At 33.2% G+C, this 21,837-nt stretch overlaps 2 protein-coding genes across 4 annotated transcripts; one reads left to right on the top strand and one right to left on the bottom strand.

Annotated features, from left to right (window-relative positions):
• Positions 1-2,639: 2,639 nt before the first annotated feature.
• Positions 2,640-7,423, top strand: LOC125213045 (phototropic-responsive NPH3 family protein NPY5-like). 3 transcript variants are annotated; one of them, XM_048113396.2, is made up of 6 exons: positions 2,640-3,020; positions 3,532-3,712; positions 3,803-4,141; positions 4,747-4,816; positions 5,058-6,233; positions 6,375-7,423. In XM_048113396.2, exons 3-6 carry the CDS (start codon positions 4,080-4,082, stop codon positions 6,945-6,947), a joined length of 1,881 nt encoding a protein of 626 aa, XP_047969353.1. In that variant the 5' UTR covers positions 2,640-3,020; positions 3,532-3,712; positions 3,803-4,079; the 3' UTR covers positions 6,948-7,423. The 3 variants fall into 3 exon arrangements, with proteins under 3 accessions (XP_047969353.1, XP_088924196.1, XP_088924197.1); XM_089068070.1 differs by having other exon boundaries at positions 3,532-4,141; XM_089068071.1 differs by lacking the exon at positions 2,640-3,020 and adding an exon at positions 3,043-3,126 and having other exon boundaries at positions 3,532-4,141.
• Positions 7,424-7,957: 534 nt separating this feature from the next.
• On the bottom strand, positions 7,958-13,814 carry LOC125213790 (casein kinase II subunit alpha-like). Its single transcript, XM_048114526.2, has 10 exons — positions 13,439-13,814; positions 13,212-13,341; positions 12,109-12,303; positions 10,900-11,057; positions 9,660-9,750; positions 9,206-9,271; positions 8,810-8,892; positions 8,666-8,729; positions 8,500-8,568; positions 7,958-8,340 (listed from the first exon to the last, which is right to left on the bottom strand). The coding sequence occupies exons 1-10, from the start codon at positions 13,723-13,725 to the stop codon at positions 8,281-8,283; spliced, it is 1,203 nt and encodes a 400-aa protein (XP_047970483.1). The 5' UTR covers positions 13,726-13,814; the 3' UTR covers positions 7,958-8,280.
• Positions 13,815-21,837: the final 8,023 nt, after the last annotated feature.

Below are 21,837 nucleotides of genomic sequence, written 5' to 3'. Positions count from 1 at the left end.
GGGAAGAAGAATGATAATTTTGAAATAATATCAAATTTAATACATAACTAAAATAATATCAGATTTAAAATGTTAAAAGTATAAAAAGACCAAATTGTCCAAACCCCCAAAACCCCTCAAAAGGGCATTTTCGTCTCGAAATAGTGCAAAAGGACCGTTTTTTATATTAAACCTTAGTCCAGGGACTACTGGTGATATTTTTAAAGTCCAGGAACCATTTTCGAGATAAACTCATAGTCCAGGGACCATTTTTTAAGTTCACTCTATTAAAATTGTTTTTCGAATTTGCTCCGATCCATGCATCATCAGATGCTTGGAGCAAATTATTTTATTTCTAATATCTAAAAATTATTATTGACGTTATTAATTCTGATAATATATTAAAATTTTAATTTTGATTTATGCACCATTCGCACTTCAAGTAAATAAATAAATTAATAAACTAAACATTCATTTTTACGTAATTTAATCATGCAATTATTACTATGTTGGATAGGACGAGGATATGGTCGTGCTAAATATCACTATTTTTTTTAATATACTGTATATTTCTGGTTACATTGGGAGTAGAGGAATGAGGTGGGCAAGGCATGTGATGTTTGAAGAATAAAGGCAGTTTGGATAAAAGAACAGGAATGTAGACACAATTTGCCCATTACAGGTGAAATAGGAGATCATCTTTATTTCATTTTATCAAATTGGATTGTTCAAAAGATAAAAATGTAGAGATATATTTTCGCTAGTTTATTAAAATTGATCATTCGAGCTAAATTGTACTGTACTATTAATAGTGATAGTTAAAGATATACTTCCTCCGTTCCATAGTAATAGAGGCACATTTTACGTACTCGTTTTGAAAAAATAATTATAAATAGTTAAAGTGGAGAAAAAGTATAGTAAGAGAGAGAATATTATAGATAAGACTATTCTCTACATTATTCTTTCTCTTACTTTATTTTTTCTCCACTTTAACTATTTATAATTATTTTTTCAAAATAAGTGTGCAAAATGGAATGTCTCTATTGCTATGGAACAGAGGGATTAAACATCAACCAACTCTATCTAACATATACTATAAACAAAACATAATACGAACAAATATTTAAAAAAAAAAGAATTATCTATCCTATCAAACTAGATAGTTATCCAACTTCTAGATTATAGAAATTCATAAAATTTGCTACACCGCTTAAAAATCTTATCTCGAAAAGTTGTTTTGTGAAGCTTATCATGAATGAGAATTGTTTACTAACATCAACTAATCAAGCACATCTATACTAATAGAAGCAATTTAGGTCTAATAGAATTCTAACTCCAAAATAAGCATCATTTAGTGGCCCATCACCCATGTGACTCCACACCATTCATTTATATAGAAATTTCTCTTATTTCAATCTATGATATTTGGGCAACAATTTTCTTCATCAAGACCCTTTTACTCACTCCAATTTAATTATTTAATTGTTCATAAAAGTGTATTTCACATTGTGGGAGGCCATTATTTTAAATATAAGACAAAGACAATGTTCGACGAAATCCCAAGCAGAAAATAAATATAAAAGGCTTTCAGTAAAACACTAGAACTACGAAAATATGAGATTATTAAGATAGTGATATTTATTCATTTAATTTTGACTTCAAACTAATAAATTTAGTTTTTACTTCAAACTAATTCATTTGGCTAAACATATCAAATTGTGAGCTGATCAATTATAAAGTCAATTAACAAACCATCTTCCCATATTAAATTATTTTCATTTGCAATTTTAGAAAACACAAATCTTCAAAAAATTTATTAACTATGGTTTTGAAAATATCATTGAATTAAATAATTATCTTCTAGACTATCATACATAAAATTAGCTACCACTTTAAAATCTTATCAATAAAAGTTGTTTGTGAAGCTTATCGTGAATAATCAATTTTAACTACTACAGTATACTAAAATGAACTAATCAAGTAAATAAAGCAAATCAGGTGTAATTGAACTCTTAACCCCAAAGTAAGCATCATTAGTAGTGTCCCATGTGACTCCATACCATTTCTTTGATTATTGTATTTCAATTTATGATGTTTGGGCCACATTTTTCTTAATCAAAACCCATAATTTACTCCAATTTATTTCACAGCGTTGGAACTTGGATGCCATATTACAAAAGTTGATAGATAATGTTCGACGAATTTCCAATCAGAAAATAAAATATATATATATATATATATATATATATATATAGTCAATTAGTGTGGCAACAGTTTTCCATGAAACCATGACACTTTCTTCCACATTTTGATCAAACTTTGAAAAGACCGGTGAGAATTCTCAATTAAAAATTAAAATTAACAAACCATATTTCAATAAACTAAACTAAAATTGATGCAATTTGGTAACAAAGTCAATCTCATGTATCATGTGATAATCTCATATGGAACTTGCTAGATATTTTGGGTGGTTAATAAGTATCCAAAGAGAATATATCAATTTGTTTTCATTTTGCATTTTAAGAATGAAAAGCAACATTTAGTGCCTGAATTAGTTATCAATTAATCCTTTACTACTATTTAAATACGAATTAAGTTATCGAACTGTCATTCCATTGGAATTTATTGAAGACCGAGAAGCCTCCATTGGCTACAAATCTCAATAAGCCGCCGCCCCACGCCGTGGACTTACACCGAATTACTTAAGATTAAACAAAGCTTGAAAAATAAAAATCAAGTCTTTATCTTGTTTGTTTGATTTATGCACTTATTTAATTAATCTTATGTGTTATCTCAACTTTATTCAGTTTTATGCAACTAAACGTTAAGGGAAAATGGTGGTAGTAGTAATAATTTGATTCATGTAGTATAAAAAGGCGTAGGAAGGGGAGGAAAAAAGCGAGTCTTGGTGGTGGGGCGGTGGTGCTGTGAGAGACTCTGCAAAGTGAAAACATTCTCAGAAGAAGTGGCTTTTTTGTGAATACACGGTGTTGCTATGGTGGCTGTCAAACATTAGCGACAACACATCTTTTTTTTCCATGGTTTGGTTTTCTGCTTTCCTTTGTTGCCTTCTTCGTTTCCTAAAGTTGTAGTGCTTGTGTAAAGTAGTGTTTTTTCCACTTGCTTCTTCCTTTTCTGGTGTGATAGGTTGGTTGAGTGTTTGAGCTTTCTTTGATCTTAGTGGATTGATTGATGCAAGTATAGGGTGTGAGAGTTGGTTCTTTTTTGGTTTCACATGGTTACTGATTGTGGGTCTGGTTAAAGATTCATTTTTTGTGTGCTTTCATGATTTACTACCATTTTTCTTGGGTTGAGTTCTTGATTTTTGGGATTTAGTTGATTTCTTTGCATTTGATAGTGTGGTATATTGGATTTGATGCTTAATTTGGGGGAATTTATCAGTTGCTTTTAGTGTATGTTGGTGTTGGTGTTGGCTTGTTTTTAACCATTGATATGCTTACGCTATCTTCCAAAAACTAGCTGGATTCCATTTGTCTGCAGAGTTTGGCAGTGCTTATTTTCTCATAACAAGATCATGTTTGGTTTTGATAGGTCTCTCCGGTCTTCATTGATCCAAAAAGTGTTGTCGAGTAACGTGGATTCTTGATCTTGATTTGTGAAAGTGGACCTGTGGTTTTGTTCCTTGATTAGTAATGGCGATTGATAGCTAATGAGGAAGGTTGATGGTATCAAGTGTTTTGAGCACGTGGGATGTTTGCAGTATTTGACAAGAGTATATTGAGCATCTTCTTTACTTATTGGTCATTTTTGTTCGCTCTATCCTGTCGTAAACTTTTTCTACTCTCGGCCTTTGCCACTGCAGCCAAGCAAACTATTGATTCCCTTATTCGGGCCTTCTTCTCATCAAAATATCAAGCTCTCTTGCATCATCACATTGTTTCGTCACGTGGCATTAGTCCCCTTTTACTTGATCCCTCCTCTTAAGTTCTCAAAAAGTGCTGCGGTTGCTGGTTCCTGGAATTGCCCTTTCAACAACTGCAATTTGCTTCGGTTTGCGTTATTGAATTGGGGATTGCTGGTTTAACTATAGGAGGCAAGGGATCAGTATTTTGAAGGTTAGAGTACACTTTACCTGCAAAATGAAGTTTATGAAACTTGGATCAAAGCCTGACCAGTTTCAGACCGACGGAGACACTATAAGGTTAGCTATGTCTCTCATCAAATCCTTGCTAGCAGCTGTGTAAATGTTAAGTTTGAAACAGATTCTTGTTTTTCATATAAGTATTGCTGCCCCGAGTTTACTTTCACCATGTATGTGTACTGGTCTCTGCTCTAATTTGCATCCGAACTATTATATAGATTCCATGCTAACAAGACTGCTGTGCTAGTTCAAATCATATTTACCATTCTTTCTTTGTATATTTGCATTCCAGCATTAGTAGGACAAGCCAGCCAGGTAAACTGTGTTCGGCTCAAAATTGGCCGAGTATTTTGTATTCATCAATTTAACCATTTTCCGATATGGAGAGAGTAATAGAGTATACTCTTGCATAAACTATAGGTCAAAGATGGTCGTTCTTTGATTAAGCAGCCTATGATTATTTATTATAGATGTTCACTAGTCATACGAGCCTTTCAGCAAGAAGTAGATTTTTGGATTTAGCTATTAAAATGACAGATACTTCAGAATAGGATAGGACTTCATTTTTTCTAGCTGTTGGTTTTGCTTGCTTCAGTGAGTTGAGGGTATGCAACATGGTGTAACTGTAAAATGTACAAATTTGACTAACCCTGTTTATCTTTCAGGTATGTAGCGACAGAGTTGGCTACTGACTTGGTTGTTAATGTTGGAGATGTCAAGTTTTATGTTCATAAGGTATGCTCAATTCGAGGAGGCTGTGATTTAATCAATATTTTTCCAAAAGACTCAAGTTGTCTCAATTTAGTCTAAGTGACTGCTCCTGTTAAATAACCTTGATTTGTACTTTCTATTCCTGAGAATTGCTAGAGTTCTGATTGCTTAAAAGCCAATGTTGTGTTTTCATTTCAATCCTGTTCACTGTATTAATTGGTCTAGCTCTTTGGCCAGTTACTAATGGGGCTGCATTTTGTTTTAGTTTCCTCTCCTCTCCAAGAGTTCTCAGCTCCAGAAGCTCGTCACCAGTGCGGGTACTGACAACAACGACGAAATTGACATCCATGATATTCCGGGTGGACCTGCAGCATTTGAAGTATGTGCTAAGTTCTGTTATGGGATGGTAGTGACACTCAATGCTTACAACGTCGTAGCAGCCCGTTGTGCAGCTGAGTACCTGGAAATGTATGAGACTGTTGAGAAAGGAAATCTTACATACAAGATTGACGTTTTCCTCACTTCTAGCATTTTCCGGAGTTGGAAAGACTCCATAACTGTACTTCGAACGACAAATTCTTTTCTTCCTTGGTCGGAAGAATTAAAGATTGTCAACCACTGCCTAGACTCTATTGCCACCAAAGTTTGCACTGATCCTTCAAAGGTAGACTGGTCATACACTTATAACCATAACAAGCTTGTATCTGAGAACGAGCATGAAGAAAAATGGAACGGTGTGAAGAAACTACAAACAGTGCCAAACGACTGGTGGGCGCAGGACCTGTGTGACCTTCAAATCGATTTATACAAGAAGGTTATTACAGCAATAGTTGCCAAAGGAAACATGTCTGCAGATGTTGTAGGTGAATCATTGAAGTCGTATGCTTTGAAAAGGCTTCCTATTTTTAGCAAAAGCACCTTACAGGAAAGTGATTGCCTGAAGTACCGTTACTTGGTCGATACAATCACATCTTTGCTGCCAAATGAGAAAGGTTCCGTACCTTACGATTTTCTGCTGAAATTATTACATGCATCCATAATGTTAGATTGCTATGAGTTGGGGAGAAGGATGCTTATGCTAAAAATCTCTCAACAGCTTGATGAGGTAACTGTTGCTGATCTAATTATTCGCTCCTCAACTGGTGAAACAGCCCGTTGTAACATAGATGTCGTACATGGGTTGGTTGAGCAATTCGTGATGCAAGAAGATAGCATCCAGACTGGTAGTCCCGACGATAGTGAGTTCAGGGAGATATGTCCTGGATTTATTTCCGATGCTTCCAAGGCTAAGGTGGCTAAATTGGTTGATGGTTATTTGGCTGAAGCAGCTAGAGATGTCTCGTTGCCTCTGTCCAAATTTATCGATCTGGCTGAAATGGTCTCGACCTTTCCAAGATCGAGTCATGATGGGATTTACCGTGCTATTGACATGTACCTCAAGGTTTGTCTGTTCATTCCATATATCAAAATTCCCCACTCTTATTCCATCTTCAAGTTGATCATAACCATAAAGTCCTTCTCACTGAAGTACTATATAAAGATGAACTTGAATTTCACTGATTGACTATCATATTTTCTGCAGGAACACCCAGCGTTGACGAAGAGTGAGAAAAAGAGAATTTGTCGGTTGATGGACTGCAGGAAGCTTTCGGCAGATGCATGTGCGCACGCTGTACAAAATGAGAGGCTTCCGTTGCGGGTGGTTGTGCAAGTTCTTTTCCTCGAGCAAACCAGAGCAACAGCAGCTGTTGGGAACAACGCTCCTGAACTTCCTGGCTCTGTAAAAGCTATGCTTCCACGAGGATCTTGTGGGAGCTCCAGATCTGCAACTACCAATTCGGATGAAGATTGGGAAGGGGACCAGACGTCTGAGGAGCTTAAGGATTTGAAAGCGGAGCTCGCCTCTCTCAGGCTAGAAAATAAAGGAGATAGTGGCGTCATAGTAAATGATGCTAAATCGAATGCTGATAAAGCCACTTCAAAGAAGGTAAAGAAGATCTTCACGAGACTATGGTCAAACAAAGACAGACAAGGTGAGAATAGTAGCTCAGATACATCTGAAAGCCGTGCTTCTACCAGCGTGGAAGAAACAGAGGCAATGAAAGTGGCTGTACGGATGATGTTGCAAAATCAAACGGCGAAGAAATCACAGTAACAAAGTGAAAACGGTCTTCTCAAGATCCTCTGCTTAAACAAGGATCTATCAAGTAAGGAGAATAGCAGCTAGAATTCGTACAGGAGTCTAGAACAAGGCGTAACCCATCCAAGTAATCGGGCTACTCCTCTCTAAACTAAGAGGGAAGTGTTCAGTAACTATCATTTGTAAGTTTTGCTCCTTGGTTTTCCTTAAGATGTTACGTGTCATCCAGATGCAACAGAATGGAGAGAGTGACTGGCTAATCATTTTTCGACACTTGAGGAGCTTATTGGCACAAGAAAATGCTTGTCGGCTTTTATCCTTGGCATAGTAGAAGGTAGGTTTGGTGTGTATCTGCAACTGTAATTGGCCTAAGGATTTTTTTATAGCCAGCCATTGTGTATCTGTAGTTGTTTTAGATGTATTCTTAACAGTATGAAATTTTGAGTTGGGTAAAAAAGATTGCTAAGGCATTACCGCGTTTTTTGGTATAATTATGTCAAAATTCATCATGGATGTAAATTCCCAAATCTTGCGATAATAAGAGTCCAAACCAGAGATTAAAATGGGGTTTAATATATCCCTTTGGTGGCGTTCGCTTCTCCATAATAATAGTAGGATACAATATAAGATAAAGCAAGATGAGTTTTGCTAAATGAGTTGATTAATTGTTAACTAAGTTTAGTTCATATTGAGTATAGAGTTTGTAAATTGAAGCACTGGTAACATAACAGCTAGAGCTTTCTTATTTATATGATATGATAGAATAATCTTTATTCATATGATAAGTGATCTACTTCAATTTTGAAGAAAGCAAAAAAAGGGAACTCTATCTTGCATTGGGATTGGTTTCTTATAATGAGCTCGACAGCTTCCTCTTTTTGGTGACAGCAATAGAAGAAAGAGGGGAAGAGCAAGAAAGAGAAGAGAGACTTGAGAGGTGGTACGATTATAATAGTCAGATATAGGAGGTGAGATGAATTGTCATACTTGGTCAGTAAAAATGTTACTGTCTGGAAAACTATGCCTGAACGAAAGGCGATGAACGTATATAGGATTAAAATTGTGAAAACAATTAGCATATCTCAGTACAGAAAACAGTTCAACAACGATGAATTTAGAAGGTAATCAATGCCAAAGCGAAACACAACTTCTGCTTCATTTTTCAAGCAAAATCAACCATGAAAAAATCTATCCCATAAACCACACAAAGCGCTGATGCCCGTCAAACTTGTGGATGAATCAGATGGTAAGCACGGCATGCAGAGCTACTCAACTCGAATGACCAGTACAAGTTTACAAGAGAAACAAGAATAAATAGGCACCTCGAGTTTGAAACGTCCTTCAAATCCTAATGGCCACGACTTCTGCGGCTTTCTGAGTTCCTTATTGGGTTGAAATAAGGATGGGCCTGTACAAGATTACAACCATCAGTCAGATGGAGTTATATTGGATAAATTGTTTTTTAAGGACAAATATTATTTCCAAAATCTTGAAATCTGCAAATAGAAAGAATAATTCACTGTTTCATTAGAAGTTGGAAAACAGTCTGAGTGAAAAAAGAAGGTACCATTGCTTCCTTTGCAGTTGGCCTTTCTTGATGATCATATCGCAACAATTTGTCAACAAAATCAATTGCCTTCAGATGATCAAAGAATAATTTCAGTCAAACATTATATCACAAACTTAGTTAAATGGAAATTAGGTTCTTGGTAGCCAAATGGATAACTGCTTACATCAGGAGCAGCCAAATGTTGATTATCACCATTGATGAATTTTGTCCATGGCTTTCTACTATGCCTAGATTGGCACAAGAAAATCAGTATTATTTTCTAAACTTCCACTAAAAATCAGCAAGTGCAAAATCTCATATATTTCACCTTCCAACAAGAGCAGCAAGATTTTGGTCTAATTCCAAGCGGTACTTGTTCAAATAGGCATTCAACTCATCCGTACCCAAAACCTGTCATTTGATCAAGATTCAATGCTTTACTAGGTAGTAGAAAAATTTCAAACTATTTACATGAAACCAGTAATGAATCTGCTTGCATGTTAATCATCCACTTCCAAAACTATTTGTCATAAGCATAAACTTATTATGTATTTATACTAAATGATGCAATTAAACCTAGAAGGAAATAATCTAATTCAACAGAAGTTGAGAATTAATTGCTAAAACTTAGGATACATTCCAATCTCTGGCATGTGAACAACTGTCTGAAAGAAAAAATGAGCACAAGTAAAAGTAGATTTTAGAAAGTTATCTTTCAACATACCTTTGCGATCTTGACCAGTTGATCATAATTGTCATGCCCATAGAAGAAAGGCTCCTTGCGGAATATCTGTACACCATATAAGCATCATTACAGAAATAAACTTTTTATACTCCATTTATTTTAGGTGTGACAATTCATATTCCCAAATTTCATCCACCATCTATCACAATAAATCAGATAAAAGTCCCTCATTTGTGGCTTCAAGAAGAACAGCTAGGACAGATATTAAGATGCTATTTGCAATAGATGTGATCATAGTCTATATTAGAAAAGAGAAGGAACCAGTCTGATTCTTCTCATCTGATTTAAAAACATATAGAGGGGTTAGCATTATTAACTTTTTTTTTACCAATTTATATGTTTTTCCAATAGTATACCCTAATTATTGACTAGCACATATGTGGATGAATAGGAGTTTAAATCTTACAAGAGGCAGATTAAAAAAAGAGCATACCATTCCAGCAAACATACAGCCCAAGCTCCATAAGTCCAAGGAGTAATCATAATCTTGCAAATCAACCAGAAGTTCAGGGCCTTTAAAATATCTGTGCATGTGGCAAAAAAGTTTAAATATGTATACATACACATTAAAAACAGCTAGAAGCAATATAATGAAACAAAAGCATGTACTCGTGACCATGAAACTGTAACCAACTTTCAACAATTAAATATTGCAACTGAACTGAGATCTTGGAGAAGAGTGACAAGAGTCTGAGTATTGAGGCCTCTGCCTAATTAAATATATTCACTTGAAATCAAGTTACAGAAACACCATTATTTTCCACCTATTTCAATGCATCTAATGATTTCAAGTTTTTGGGTTTTGACCAAATATATTCTATAATAATTGTTCCAATTAATATTAAATTATCATATTATCACAATGATAAGGCTTATTAATCATGTAAGTGATCAGGAAAATAAATGCATCTCAAAATATAAGAGTTTGAGAATACCTGTCCAACATTTTAAGAGTCCATTTTACACTTGTCATTTTATCACTTCAACTAAACCTAAAATCTCTATTATTTCTCCTAAAACTGGACTTACAGAATTAAAATTGAATTCTCATTGAGCAAACTTGTCATTCTTTCAGAATTATAACTCCCTGTCTAGGTCAAGATAATTCATCATTCTATTTGTTATCAAAGCAGATCTTTATGCATCTGTTCTATCGTTTGCATGACCCAGTAACCTGTGACTGCACGTAAGAACAAAAAAAAATGCCAGCTCTTATATAGTTGGCTGATCTGAAGTCACAGAGCTTTAGTGACACCACATCATGCATATTGCTTAATAAGTTTACCGAGTACAAATTTTTAGCAATCAGAAGCATGATTTAGTATGTCAGAATAGAAAGAAGTAAAATGGAGTTTATGAAATCACAACCATTAAGACCATTAATAAAAATTATTTATACTAAGTTAATGCCTAAAAGAATATTTAAATTGTAAGTATATGGATTTCATTAGTGAAGTGGTACTCCGTATTTATAAATTATACATTGTGATTCTCTTCCACTACTAAACCAGAGCCTATCAGAAACACAGATATCAAATTAGATACTATTCTTTCGACAAAGCAATAGAAATTTAAGAAAAGGGAAGTACAGTTTATTTAATAGAGTATATACTATATAGAACAAAAATAAGACAAGATCATTAGTAAAGCAGACGTGAAGAATGATGGCAAACCTGGAAGCAACACGAACATTATACTCTTTCCCTGGATGGTAGAACTCAGCAAGTCCCCAGTCAATAAGGCGGAGTTTACGCTGCTCGTGATCTATCATGACATTGTGGGGCTTCACATCCCGATGCATGATACCTTGAGAATGGCAATAGTCTAAAGCCTGTATATCAGTGGAAAAAGCTTCAGACCCTCCATCAGGAATTCAGAATATATCATTCTATCACAGCAAGAAAGGCACAGGATAAGGTGAGTGCAGCCGTGCAGGTAACTAATTCATTTAACCAAGCACATGCTCATTTTAATATCAAAGAAGCAAAACAGTCAACTAAATTAACAAGCTTATTGTATTCAAGTCCAAGAATTCACAGTCACACGTTTGCCAGAATCTAGATCTGGAGCCACACTTGTAAATATTATTGCTGCCAGTGTTGCTACCACATAATAAAGAGTAAAGCCTATGGAAATTACAATATCTTTCATTGCTTGTCAATTTTTCTTCTCACCGCCAAAAAATAATTGAGTCCTTGAACTTAATCCATATAATTCTAGTAAACGGTTAAATGCATGCAACAAATTAAAGCAAATCAGACCAGCTATAGTTAAAATTATGTTATATCCATCCCTAAATAATAGTTGCATATTGCCATTTTGGATGTCCACAAAAAATAGTCTCTTTTCACAAATACATTACCCCACAACATCTTATCCTCAATATATCAACTTATTTACACTTTCTAACAAATAGCCCACCACTTCTCCACCCACAATGCATTTATTAATTATTGCTAACACTGCTTTAAGGTTGAACCTTTCTCCACTCACAATGCACTCAACCATTTTGATTAAAACCCATGTCACACTCTATTAACACTATTGCTTGGGACGGAGGGAGTATTCTCCAGGTTCAAGTTGGAAGGACAGGAGTCATGGTTATGGGCATCCATATATAATATCTAATTTTGGGACTGGATCCATTTAGCATCACTGTCCGTCAACAGATTATAGAAAATGTGCACAAAAAAATCAAATTGGTGATGGGAAAATGATAGAATAGCACATGCCAAGTGAATCCCTAGAGTAATCAATACATGAAGAGACTAAAAAAAAGAACAAGAAGATTATAAGGATCAGGAATTTGAAGAACAATAATTCAAACATTCAATCTCCAAAGATTATTCGAACTGTAAATGCAGATAAAAGAAGAGACTTACCTTCAAAAGTTCATATATGTAATATCTAATATCAAAGTCTGAAAGTGTGGGATACAGCACTTTGAAGTCTGTATTGTTCACATGCTCAAATATAAGACTGGGGGTCTTTGATTGCTGATCTCTTACAATATCAAGCAATTTCACAATATTTGGCCCTCCACAGAGATTCTGCAAAATCTTAATCTCTCTCTTGATCTGCAGAAATAGGTACTATCGATCATGATTCATGAGATCCTAAACCAGTTACAAAAGCAGTACCAACTACCAACAAAGAAAAGTATATTAAACAATCTCCTAATTTAAACTTGCTTCATAATACAACCAGAATAGGTGTTAAAGTGACAAGACTTGTTCCACTTTGCATTTTTTTCTGCTTCGAAAGTCATTATCTCTTCTTAGTTCTTGGGAATTCTCCTCCATTTCTAGCATTTATCTTTTCCAATTCTCTTCTCAGCTTTTCCTTAGTCTTACTGTCAATTACCTCCAATGCAGAAAAAGCAAAAACCAAAACTTAAAGTCTCTCTATCTGATGCTTATGCTTAGCCAAAAAAGACGTGAATCCCAAGGACATGGATAATGACTTCTTTCCTAATTAAGTGATACTACAAGGATATTCAGACCCATGGTCTCCAGGAAATTTCTAGTCAATTACTCTACTTGATTGAGTTAGAGTGTTCAGAAATATAAACATTCTCAATTCTCCTCTTTGTTTAAGGACAATCATTCCACAACCATTCTCTCTTCACCCTCTTTGTTTTAGAACAATCATTCATCAACCATATTCCCCAATTCTCAACAAGCAATAATGCAAAGGTAAGATATGGTACAACGAATGGCAATTTTTCTGCCCAGAACCTAGTTAACTTCACACCATAAAGCTAAAAGCATGACACAATCATATAACTACAGCATAAACTGATTATTTTAGCAGATAGCTGGAGAATTGTCACAGTTGGTACTCTCAAAAACAGGTCGCAGCTTGAATTTGAAAATTATGTCTTATTGTTCATAGCACCTAAGAAACACAAAAACTTAATATTTTCCAGGCATGAAACTATCACGAAAAACAATTAAATAATCAGAATATGCAAAAATTACGAGACCTTCTTCTTCTTAACAGGTTTGAGGATTTTGATGACGCATTTCTCGTTATTGGTTACATGAATACCCTCAAAAACCTCGCTATATTTCCCCCTTCCAACCTTCCTCACCACCTCGTAATCATCCTGCTCCCTGCCGCAACCAATCGAAGCCAAAAAGGAATCAATAAAGGTCAAAACAAACAAATTCGAAAGAGAAAAAAAATGAATCGAGCATCCCAATCAATTACCCCCATTGAACAGTTAGCGCCTCGTAGTCCCAATACTCCTTAGGGCGGATAACATTGACGTCAGAGTATACACGCGCCTTCGAGGGGGCTCCAGGCCGCCTAATCGCTTTCCCGATCTTCTGCGACATGGTATCGAGCAGGGAGCGGCGGCTGACGGAGGTGGTTAATTTCTGATGCTGTGGCGGCGGAGGTTGGTGGTTGTGGTAGTGGTGAATATTGTGGAGGAGGGAGATATGAGGGTGGTGGCGCGAGAGCGAGACGAAGAATTGGAGGGGCCTTACGGCCATGAAAGGGTAAGGGTTAATATAAATGGCGTTGCTGTGATGCTCTGCTTTTCCATGGAAACCCTTTTCCCTTTTTCTCCTTTCATTTTCCCTTTTCTCTTTTCCTTTTCCAATTTAGGCGACGGATAAGGTCTCGGAATTAGGTGGGACCCACTCAAATTTCAATTGTTGAGTTATTTTTAATTACTACAGATTTTTTTAAATCTTATTTTTAGTTTTCTAATTGTGGTTTATTAGCGATACTAGTTAGGGGTGGGTACGGTATACCTTACCGAAACCACCATACCGTATATCTTACTGTAAATACGGTACGCGAAAAAGTCATACCTTTACCTTATCAAAGTTTTCGGTATACCGAACTTCGGTATACCTTATTTTCGGTATGATGAATTTCCATACCGATACCGTACCTCATTTTCGGTATACCGTACCGAAGTTCGGTATACCTTACTTTTGCGGTATACCTAACTTTCAACATCAATTAAAATAGAAAATTAGATTTTTTAGAATATTATTTATATTTTATAATTTTAAAAATAAATTAAATATAATTTATTCATAATTATATTTATATTTCACAATAGATTTTATAATTTAAAAATATATAAAATATATTTTATATATAATTGTGTTTATATTTTCGTGGTATATACCTTAGTTTGTGGTATATACCTTAATTTGCGGTATATACCGAATTTCGGTATGCAGCGGTATTTGAAAATTCATACTGTTACCTTACCGGAATCTTTCGGTAAGGTATCATACCATACCGAAAGTCACGGTTACCAAAAATTCGGTAGTTTCGGTATTTTTTTGATATGATAAGGCCGGTATTTCAGCATTTTTCCCATCCGTAGTACTAGTATCAACCCCGTACGTTGCATGACCTATGAAGTTTTCTTTATATAAAATTGAAAATGTAATTAAATAAATTATGATAAAAAGTAAAATTATATAAAGTTTTTAAATCACTAATACAATAAAAACCAATGAAATTAATTACGAAGCAATCTTAATTATGTTATTAATATTTTTTGGTAATGTTGAAGAATTAAAATATATTTCCATACTTTCTTGTTTTTTTTAATAATGTTAAATTTTAATCTTATACTTTGAATTAATTACGTTGTTCATCAATCTGTTTAATTATTAATCATATAACATTCAATAATTTCACTAATAGAAAAAAATCGATTGACAATAGTAAATTAATCAACTTCATTAATAAAATAAACTGATAATAAATAGTAGAATCCAGAATCATTTATGCTCATGTAGCTCTGACCACTGCCCATTAGCATCCATCTATCTCCAATAGCCTTCATCTTCTTCGCTCATCGTCTCCAACACTTTTATCGTCCTGCGTCAACACCATTTTCTCCATCATGCTAGTTTGCTCTCATATGTAGATAAGAACTTCAAACAAAAGTCAACTAAATACTCCATATTACAATTTCGATAAATATTTTCATTCACGAACAATGCAAATACAACTTTGCGTTTTGTACTATACATTTTTTTTATAAATTACTTACCAATTTCAAAATCAAATTTGGCAAGGGGAATGCTTCCATGATTACAACATTTGATTGATAAAGTTGTGGTAGTTTGTAGATCACTAAGAGAGATTAGTTCCATTACCATGGTTTCAACCATCCTCTCTTGTAAGAACAAAACAACAGATATTAGTAACATAATAATCACACAAAAAGAATGCGTAAAGTGGTTAAATATAAAAATATACTATTGATAAAGAGCAAGAACCATACTGAAAACAAATTCATTTTGTAGAAAATTTAGTGATGCAATAGATTATATGTGAAGGTAATGAGAAAGTGGGTAATATGCTGGCTAATGACACATATATAGAGACAAAAAAACATAGAAAAATTATAGTGTGTTAAAATTTAAACTAAATTATTATTAATACAATTGCCAATAATGTGTAATAATGTGGCGATTACAAAGTCAATTACTCCACTTATTATTGAATATTGAAATTAAATCAAAATTATTAAAAATTTGCAACCGCCAAAAATTTATAAATCTTATTGAAAAAAACTTGCATGCCACATTTATCACTCTAATTAGTGTAACCGCCTATTCTATTGCTATGGACGAAATATTATTGGTGTAAGATTGAGATTATTTGATTCAGAGGTTTATAATTGGTGAATTGCAACAGCTATATGAATAATTGAATTAATTTTTTGATAGACCACAAAATATCTAACATTTACGATACAATACAATCCAAAACTTATAAATATTTATAATTAAGACTAAAATTTGCCTTTTATATATGTATAGATAGATAATCCAAAGTTTCAGCACTTTCATTAGCTTAGTTTTTATTTATTAATATATAGTACTACTAGTATAAGCTTTATGCATTCTCCAATTTATATTTATAACTTTAATTTGTTTATTCTTTGGCCTAAATAAATAAATCAATTATAGCCAAGTTAAAAATAATTGGATATATGGTTTCATCACATTCATGCCTACTATCAAATTAAACAAGAAAAAATAATGAAACAAATGAAAACATTGGGGGGGGGGGGGTGGGGGTGTTCAAAATCCTCATTGGGGGGGGGGGGGGCGTTGTTCAAAATCCTCTATTTTCCTTAACTTGTTTGATTCATCAGATAACATGATTTTTTTTTACTTATCATAGTGACATTTTTTAGCCAATTTTTTTATAGGGCTATAATTGAAAATGGTTTAATTATAGTTTGATGTCAACCTTTTACAAAATTTTCAAAATCTATTCCAATATTTGTCAAATATTTTTACACCTTCTCTATTAAGCTTTTATCAAACTTATTGCTTGAATTAGTTTTCGACATCACATTCATGACATAGCATGCCGAAGGATTATGTGTATATTATCTTATGTATCACCTTCCAAAGAAAAAAATTGTTTATCTTTAATGGAATTTAATGGATCCCCTACTGTGGTAAAATTCACAGCAAGGCCTGCTGGCTGCTGTTGACAAAACGCAGGATTTAAATTATAAAACGCAGCACATTTATGTTCATATGGATTTGTTTTCTTATTCCAAAACTTATTTTATAGATATTAAAAAAGACACTACGGTATCCATTTCCATAATTTTTTTATACTACAGCTGATTATTATAGTACTAGTACTATCTTTTATTTTATTTGCATTTCATTAACTATTCTATTTTTAAGAATGATTATAGAGTTCTTTTTTATTGAATTTTGTAATGGTAATGTCATCTTCAATCAGTTACGACGAACTCAAACTCATTTTTTTATTATGAGTCACACTAAAATTAATTTTACTTTAAACATTTACTCCAAACACAAACTCAATAAAATATTCAATATATTTTCTATATTTTTTCATTTATACCTGCATGCTTATTTAAATTATATATTGACCCTCACAATATTTAATTAATAATTTATATAAATTAAATAATTATACAAAATTTTCTTTATATTCAAAAAAATTACACTACTTTTAAAATTAAACTACACTAAACATACTATAATAAAATTCAATTATAAATTGAAACACATTAAAAGATATCACAATTACATTAAAAAAAAGTTAAAATTCAAGACTCGAAGTTTGTATATTGTTCCACAAATGATCAATTAGTGCATTTTGGAGGTTCTACATGAGCATTTTTATTTCTTATTGCATCATTGCATGGTCAAACACTCTTGAAATCGAGCATCTTCAAAATAATAAGGACGAAATGCAATATCTCAAAGTTTTTTCGCAGTAGCTACTCATTGTTTTGTGTTTACGCTAAATTTAGTGTTATTTTATTATTAAAAAAATCAAAAATAGATTGGGGTATGATGTATGGTTCGAAAACTTTTTTACACCAAAAATGGAATTCAGTATATAGTTGAACCAAAATTGGAGTACATGATAAGAACAATAATTAAATAATGTTTAGAATAATAAGAAAAGAGATTTTAATATAAACTATTGTTTTTCCTATACAGCAGGAGCAGGGTATGATAATCTTATTTGGAATGATATATTCAAAACGTAAAAAATGTAAAAAAAAGAAGATAAAGTAATGCTGAAAAAGTTTATTACTTGAAATAAAATGAAAGATGTTAAACTAACTCGGGGAATGAAAAAGTTAACTCCAAAATAATTAACCAAGGAAATATAATTAAAACTGACAAGTATATTAAATTACATATATATGAAAATGGATAACATATCACAGTCTTTTTTTAGTACTATAACAATAAAATAAACGAAGATATTCGTATGAATATAAAATGGGCTGCGTTTCATAGTTTAAATCTAGTGTTTCGTCCATAGCACGCCCTGCTGTGAATTTTATCACAGTAGGGCGTGATGCTTGAAACTTAATTTAGTAATAGATTTAATAAATATTTGAAATAATATGCATATATTGATATTTTACCAATATCTAGTTTGCTTAAATTTTGACAAAAACACTAAATTGATGAGCTTTGCTGAATAAGATGAAAAACAAAGAATATAAGTCAAATTAATTGACAAATAAGCAAAAGGAAAGATTAGCTGGAACTCATTGTTTAGTGTATATAGCTAAAGGATTATGTTAAGATAATAATCCTTTTTTAAAGTGACAACGTACTACCAATCTCGTGCTGCCATGTGGCACATTATCCATCAATATTAGAGACATATCCAGCAATATTTATTTAGTGTGCGTTTATGATGCACTATTTATTAGTGCTAAAAATACTTGCAAGTATACAAGGTAGATCTAGTATAGCTAAAGGTTAGTACCAGAATATCGAACACAGGAATAAGATTGCAACTGTCTATCATATACTAAGCGTCATATACTATCTAGAGACAATGGATGTTTGGTTTAATTTTATAACTAGACATAAAGAAATAAATAAACAAATAACAGAAAATATAAAAATAAATAATATACAAAACAGGCCAAGGAATGTAGAGTTTTAGGAACCACAATCTCAAAAGCTAAAATCCAAAGGACTTCCTTGAATTACGGTCTCTAGAGTTACTAAGCTATCACAGATGTAAAACTACATCTTCTCTCGAAGCATACAATTTATAGATTGTTACCTAGAACCGAAATCTCCTTCCTAGAACTAAGGCAACAACTCCTAAAAGCTCCTAAGATAAATTTGCTTCATTCAAAGGCTCAAATCTCTCGATTTTATTGGCAAAGACGTCAATTTCTCCTATTTCAAATTAGACTACTCACTTCTCAGTTCTTGTTGTAAAATCCACATGCATTCATAAGATGGCCAGTCAAACAAATGTATAAGCACAAGAGAAAACGAAATAACTACAAGAGCTAACAAGGAAAAACAATTGAATTAATAACTCAAAATCATAGCATGTTTACCAAAAATTCTACAAAAGATGTTATTACTCATAGACAAGTAAAAACAACAAAAAGTAGTAGACATGAAGAAAAACAAAACAAAACCCAAGGTTGAATTATACCATCTCCAGTCTTCTCTTGTCTGGATCTGTAGAGCTCCGCTTCAATGGAGGATGGAAGAATAATATGTGGAATGTGGGATGGAAGAAGTACAGAGGTGGAGAGGATTGGAGGCTTTGAGATGAATATTATGAATTAGGTTATGAGGTATATATAGGCTAGAAACGAATTAGGTTATGAGGTATATATAGGCTAGAAACTAGAAAAATGTTTATAATTGGTAAAAAAGTATCCTCCAAGTAATGGGAAACAAGGTAAATTCGAATTCTCCAATTAATAGGAGAGATTTGGCAACAATTTCTTTCCTTCCTTAATTTCCGCCTTATTTTGACTGCACTGAGCAACGTTCGTAAAATGGCCATAACTTTTTCCACAGAACTCCGATTTAGATGTTCAAGGTACCCACGCGAAGCTCTTTCGAAGACGAAGAGAATGATATGTATTAAGAACTGATTGGACTTCAAAATCGCTGGAAGATGGGCTCGAACAAAGGCTCATACACATTGACCATTTTTGCACCTTTTTTCTATCTTTTTTTATCATTTATCAACAAACACGTCAAAATAACAAAATATAATATATGCAATTTAAGAACATAATTTGCAAGATTGACATTTAAAATGAGTCAAATCTAGGCCTTAAAAACATGCAAATCCCGTGTTTATTAGTTTACAGATTGCATAATCGCAATAGGTGGATTGGTGTATAGATTATTGAGTATTATTGTATATGCATAGAATGTTTTAATAGTATAACAATACTACTAAAATAGGTGGATATCATATCACGGTCTCTTTGTTAGTAGTATAACAATAAAATAAACGAATATCAACGTAATACGTATGAATGAATATAAAATGGGCTGCGTTTCATAGTTTAAATCTAGCGTTTTGTCCACAGCACGCGTTGTTGTGAATTTTATCACAGCAGGGCGTGATGCTTGAAACTGAATGTAGTAATAGATTTAATAAATATTTGAAATAATACGAATATATTGATATTTTACCGATATCTAGTTTGCTTATATTTTGACAAAAACACTGAATTTGATGAGCTTTGCTGAATAAGACGAAAAACAAAGAATATAAGTCAAATTAATTGACAAATAAGCAAAGGAAAGATTAACTGGAACTCATTGTTTAGTGTATATAGCTAAAGGATTATGTTAAGATAGACAATTCTTTTTTAAAGTGACAACGTACCACCAATCTTGTACTGCCACGTGGCACATTATTCAGCAATATTAAAGGCATATCCAACAATAGTCATTTAGTGTGCGTTTACAGATTGCATGATCGTAATAGGTGGATTGATGTGTAGATTGTTGAGTATTGTTGTATGTGCATAGAATGTTTTAATTGCAGTATATATATAGACAAATTGTTTTTTATACCATTATTTTGCTATATAGCTAATACAACAATACTCAGCACTCCACACAGCAATCCCCGTAGTACTATCATACAATCTGTAGAAATTCATCTAAAATGTGTACTATGATATTGCTGGATATGCCTCTGCTATTATTGGATAGCGTGCCACGTGGCAGCACGAGGTTGGTAGTACGTTGTCACTCTAACTATGATGGCACCTTAATACTCCCCTTATGGATAAATCCTTCAAATGCAAACATGCTCATATTGCGGAGCCAAAGGCCCATGACGTATTCTTTATTGGGCTTTAGCCCAAAAATGGCTGTTTTCCACATCACTTCTCTAAAACAATTCTTAAATGAAATTTAATTACTTGAGAATCATTGAAGTTTTCTTCTATTACGACGACGAATATTAATAGTAGAAGAGAATTAAGCATTATCTTTTATCTTTTATTATTGGGTTGGGCGTGAGTTTACAAAATGGCCCAATTAAAACCCATCTCAACTAATAAGTTCAGACTAGGCCCATTTCATTTCACTGGTGGGCCCAGCCAGGGCTGAATTGGCCTGACCTAGTTGACAACTCTAGATACCACAAACGAAATTGGATGAACTATTTTTGAAAAGCATAGATACAATAATATCAACTCTTAAACAAATTGTAATAATAACTGATATGTTGGTTTGAAGAAACTGGTCATCTCTTTGTTCAAAATATAAAGAGGTCTTGGTAATAAGTGATTCTTCGGCGGTCTAATCCCTATAAAAATAATATTCCATCCGTCCACAAAAAAGAGGCAAGTTTTATCATTTTGGACCGTCCATCAATATTAGACTAATTCTAAAAATAAAAAGGTTCAAACCAATACTAACCCTATACATCATTGTAAATGTGGACCCTACTTCCACCACATTTTCCCTCCATTTCTCTTATTTTACCAATTATGTGTTAAAACTTATGTCATTTACAACTTTATCTTTTTTTGGACAGTGGGAGTACATTACTACTAATAACTTACTATAACATAACAATTGATACGATTTAAGAAGATTTTTATTAATTAACAAATTGCAATTAATAAACTCTTATTAAGAGCGGCAACAGTCTCATTAATTTACAAGTAAGATAATTGAAAAGAAATTTTAAGTACGTACTTCCAAAACAAATGAATTTGAGCTACAAATTTTATTCAAGACAATGTTGTTATTGATGATATTGAAATATGAGACAAAAGTTACAGTTCAGAAGAAAATTTTGTTTGGCAAGTATAT

Source organism: Salvia hispanica, chromosome 3 (assembly GCF_029641045.1).
Source record: "Salvia hispanica isolate PSC_SH4W2 chromosome 3, Shi_PSC_v1, whole genome shotgun sequence".
Lineage (NCBI taxonomy): Eukaryota > Viridiplantae > Streptophyta > Magnoliopsida > Lamiales > Lamiaceae > Salvia > Salvia hispanica.
This window is presented reverse-complemented; position numbering and strand designations above follow the sequence as displayed.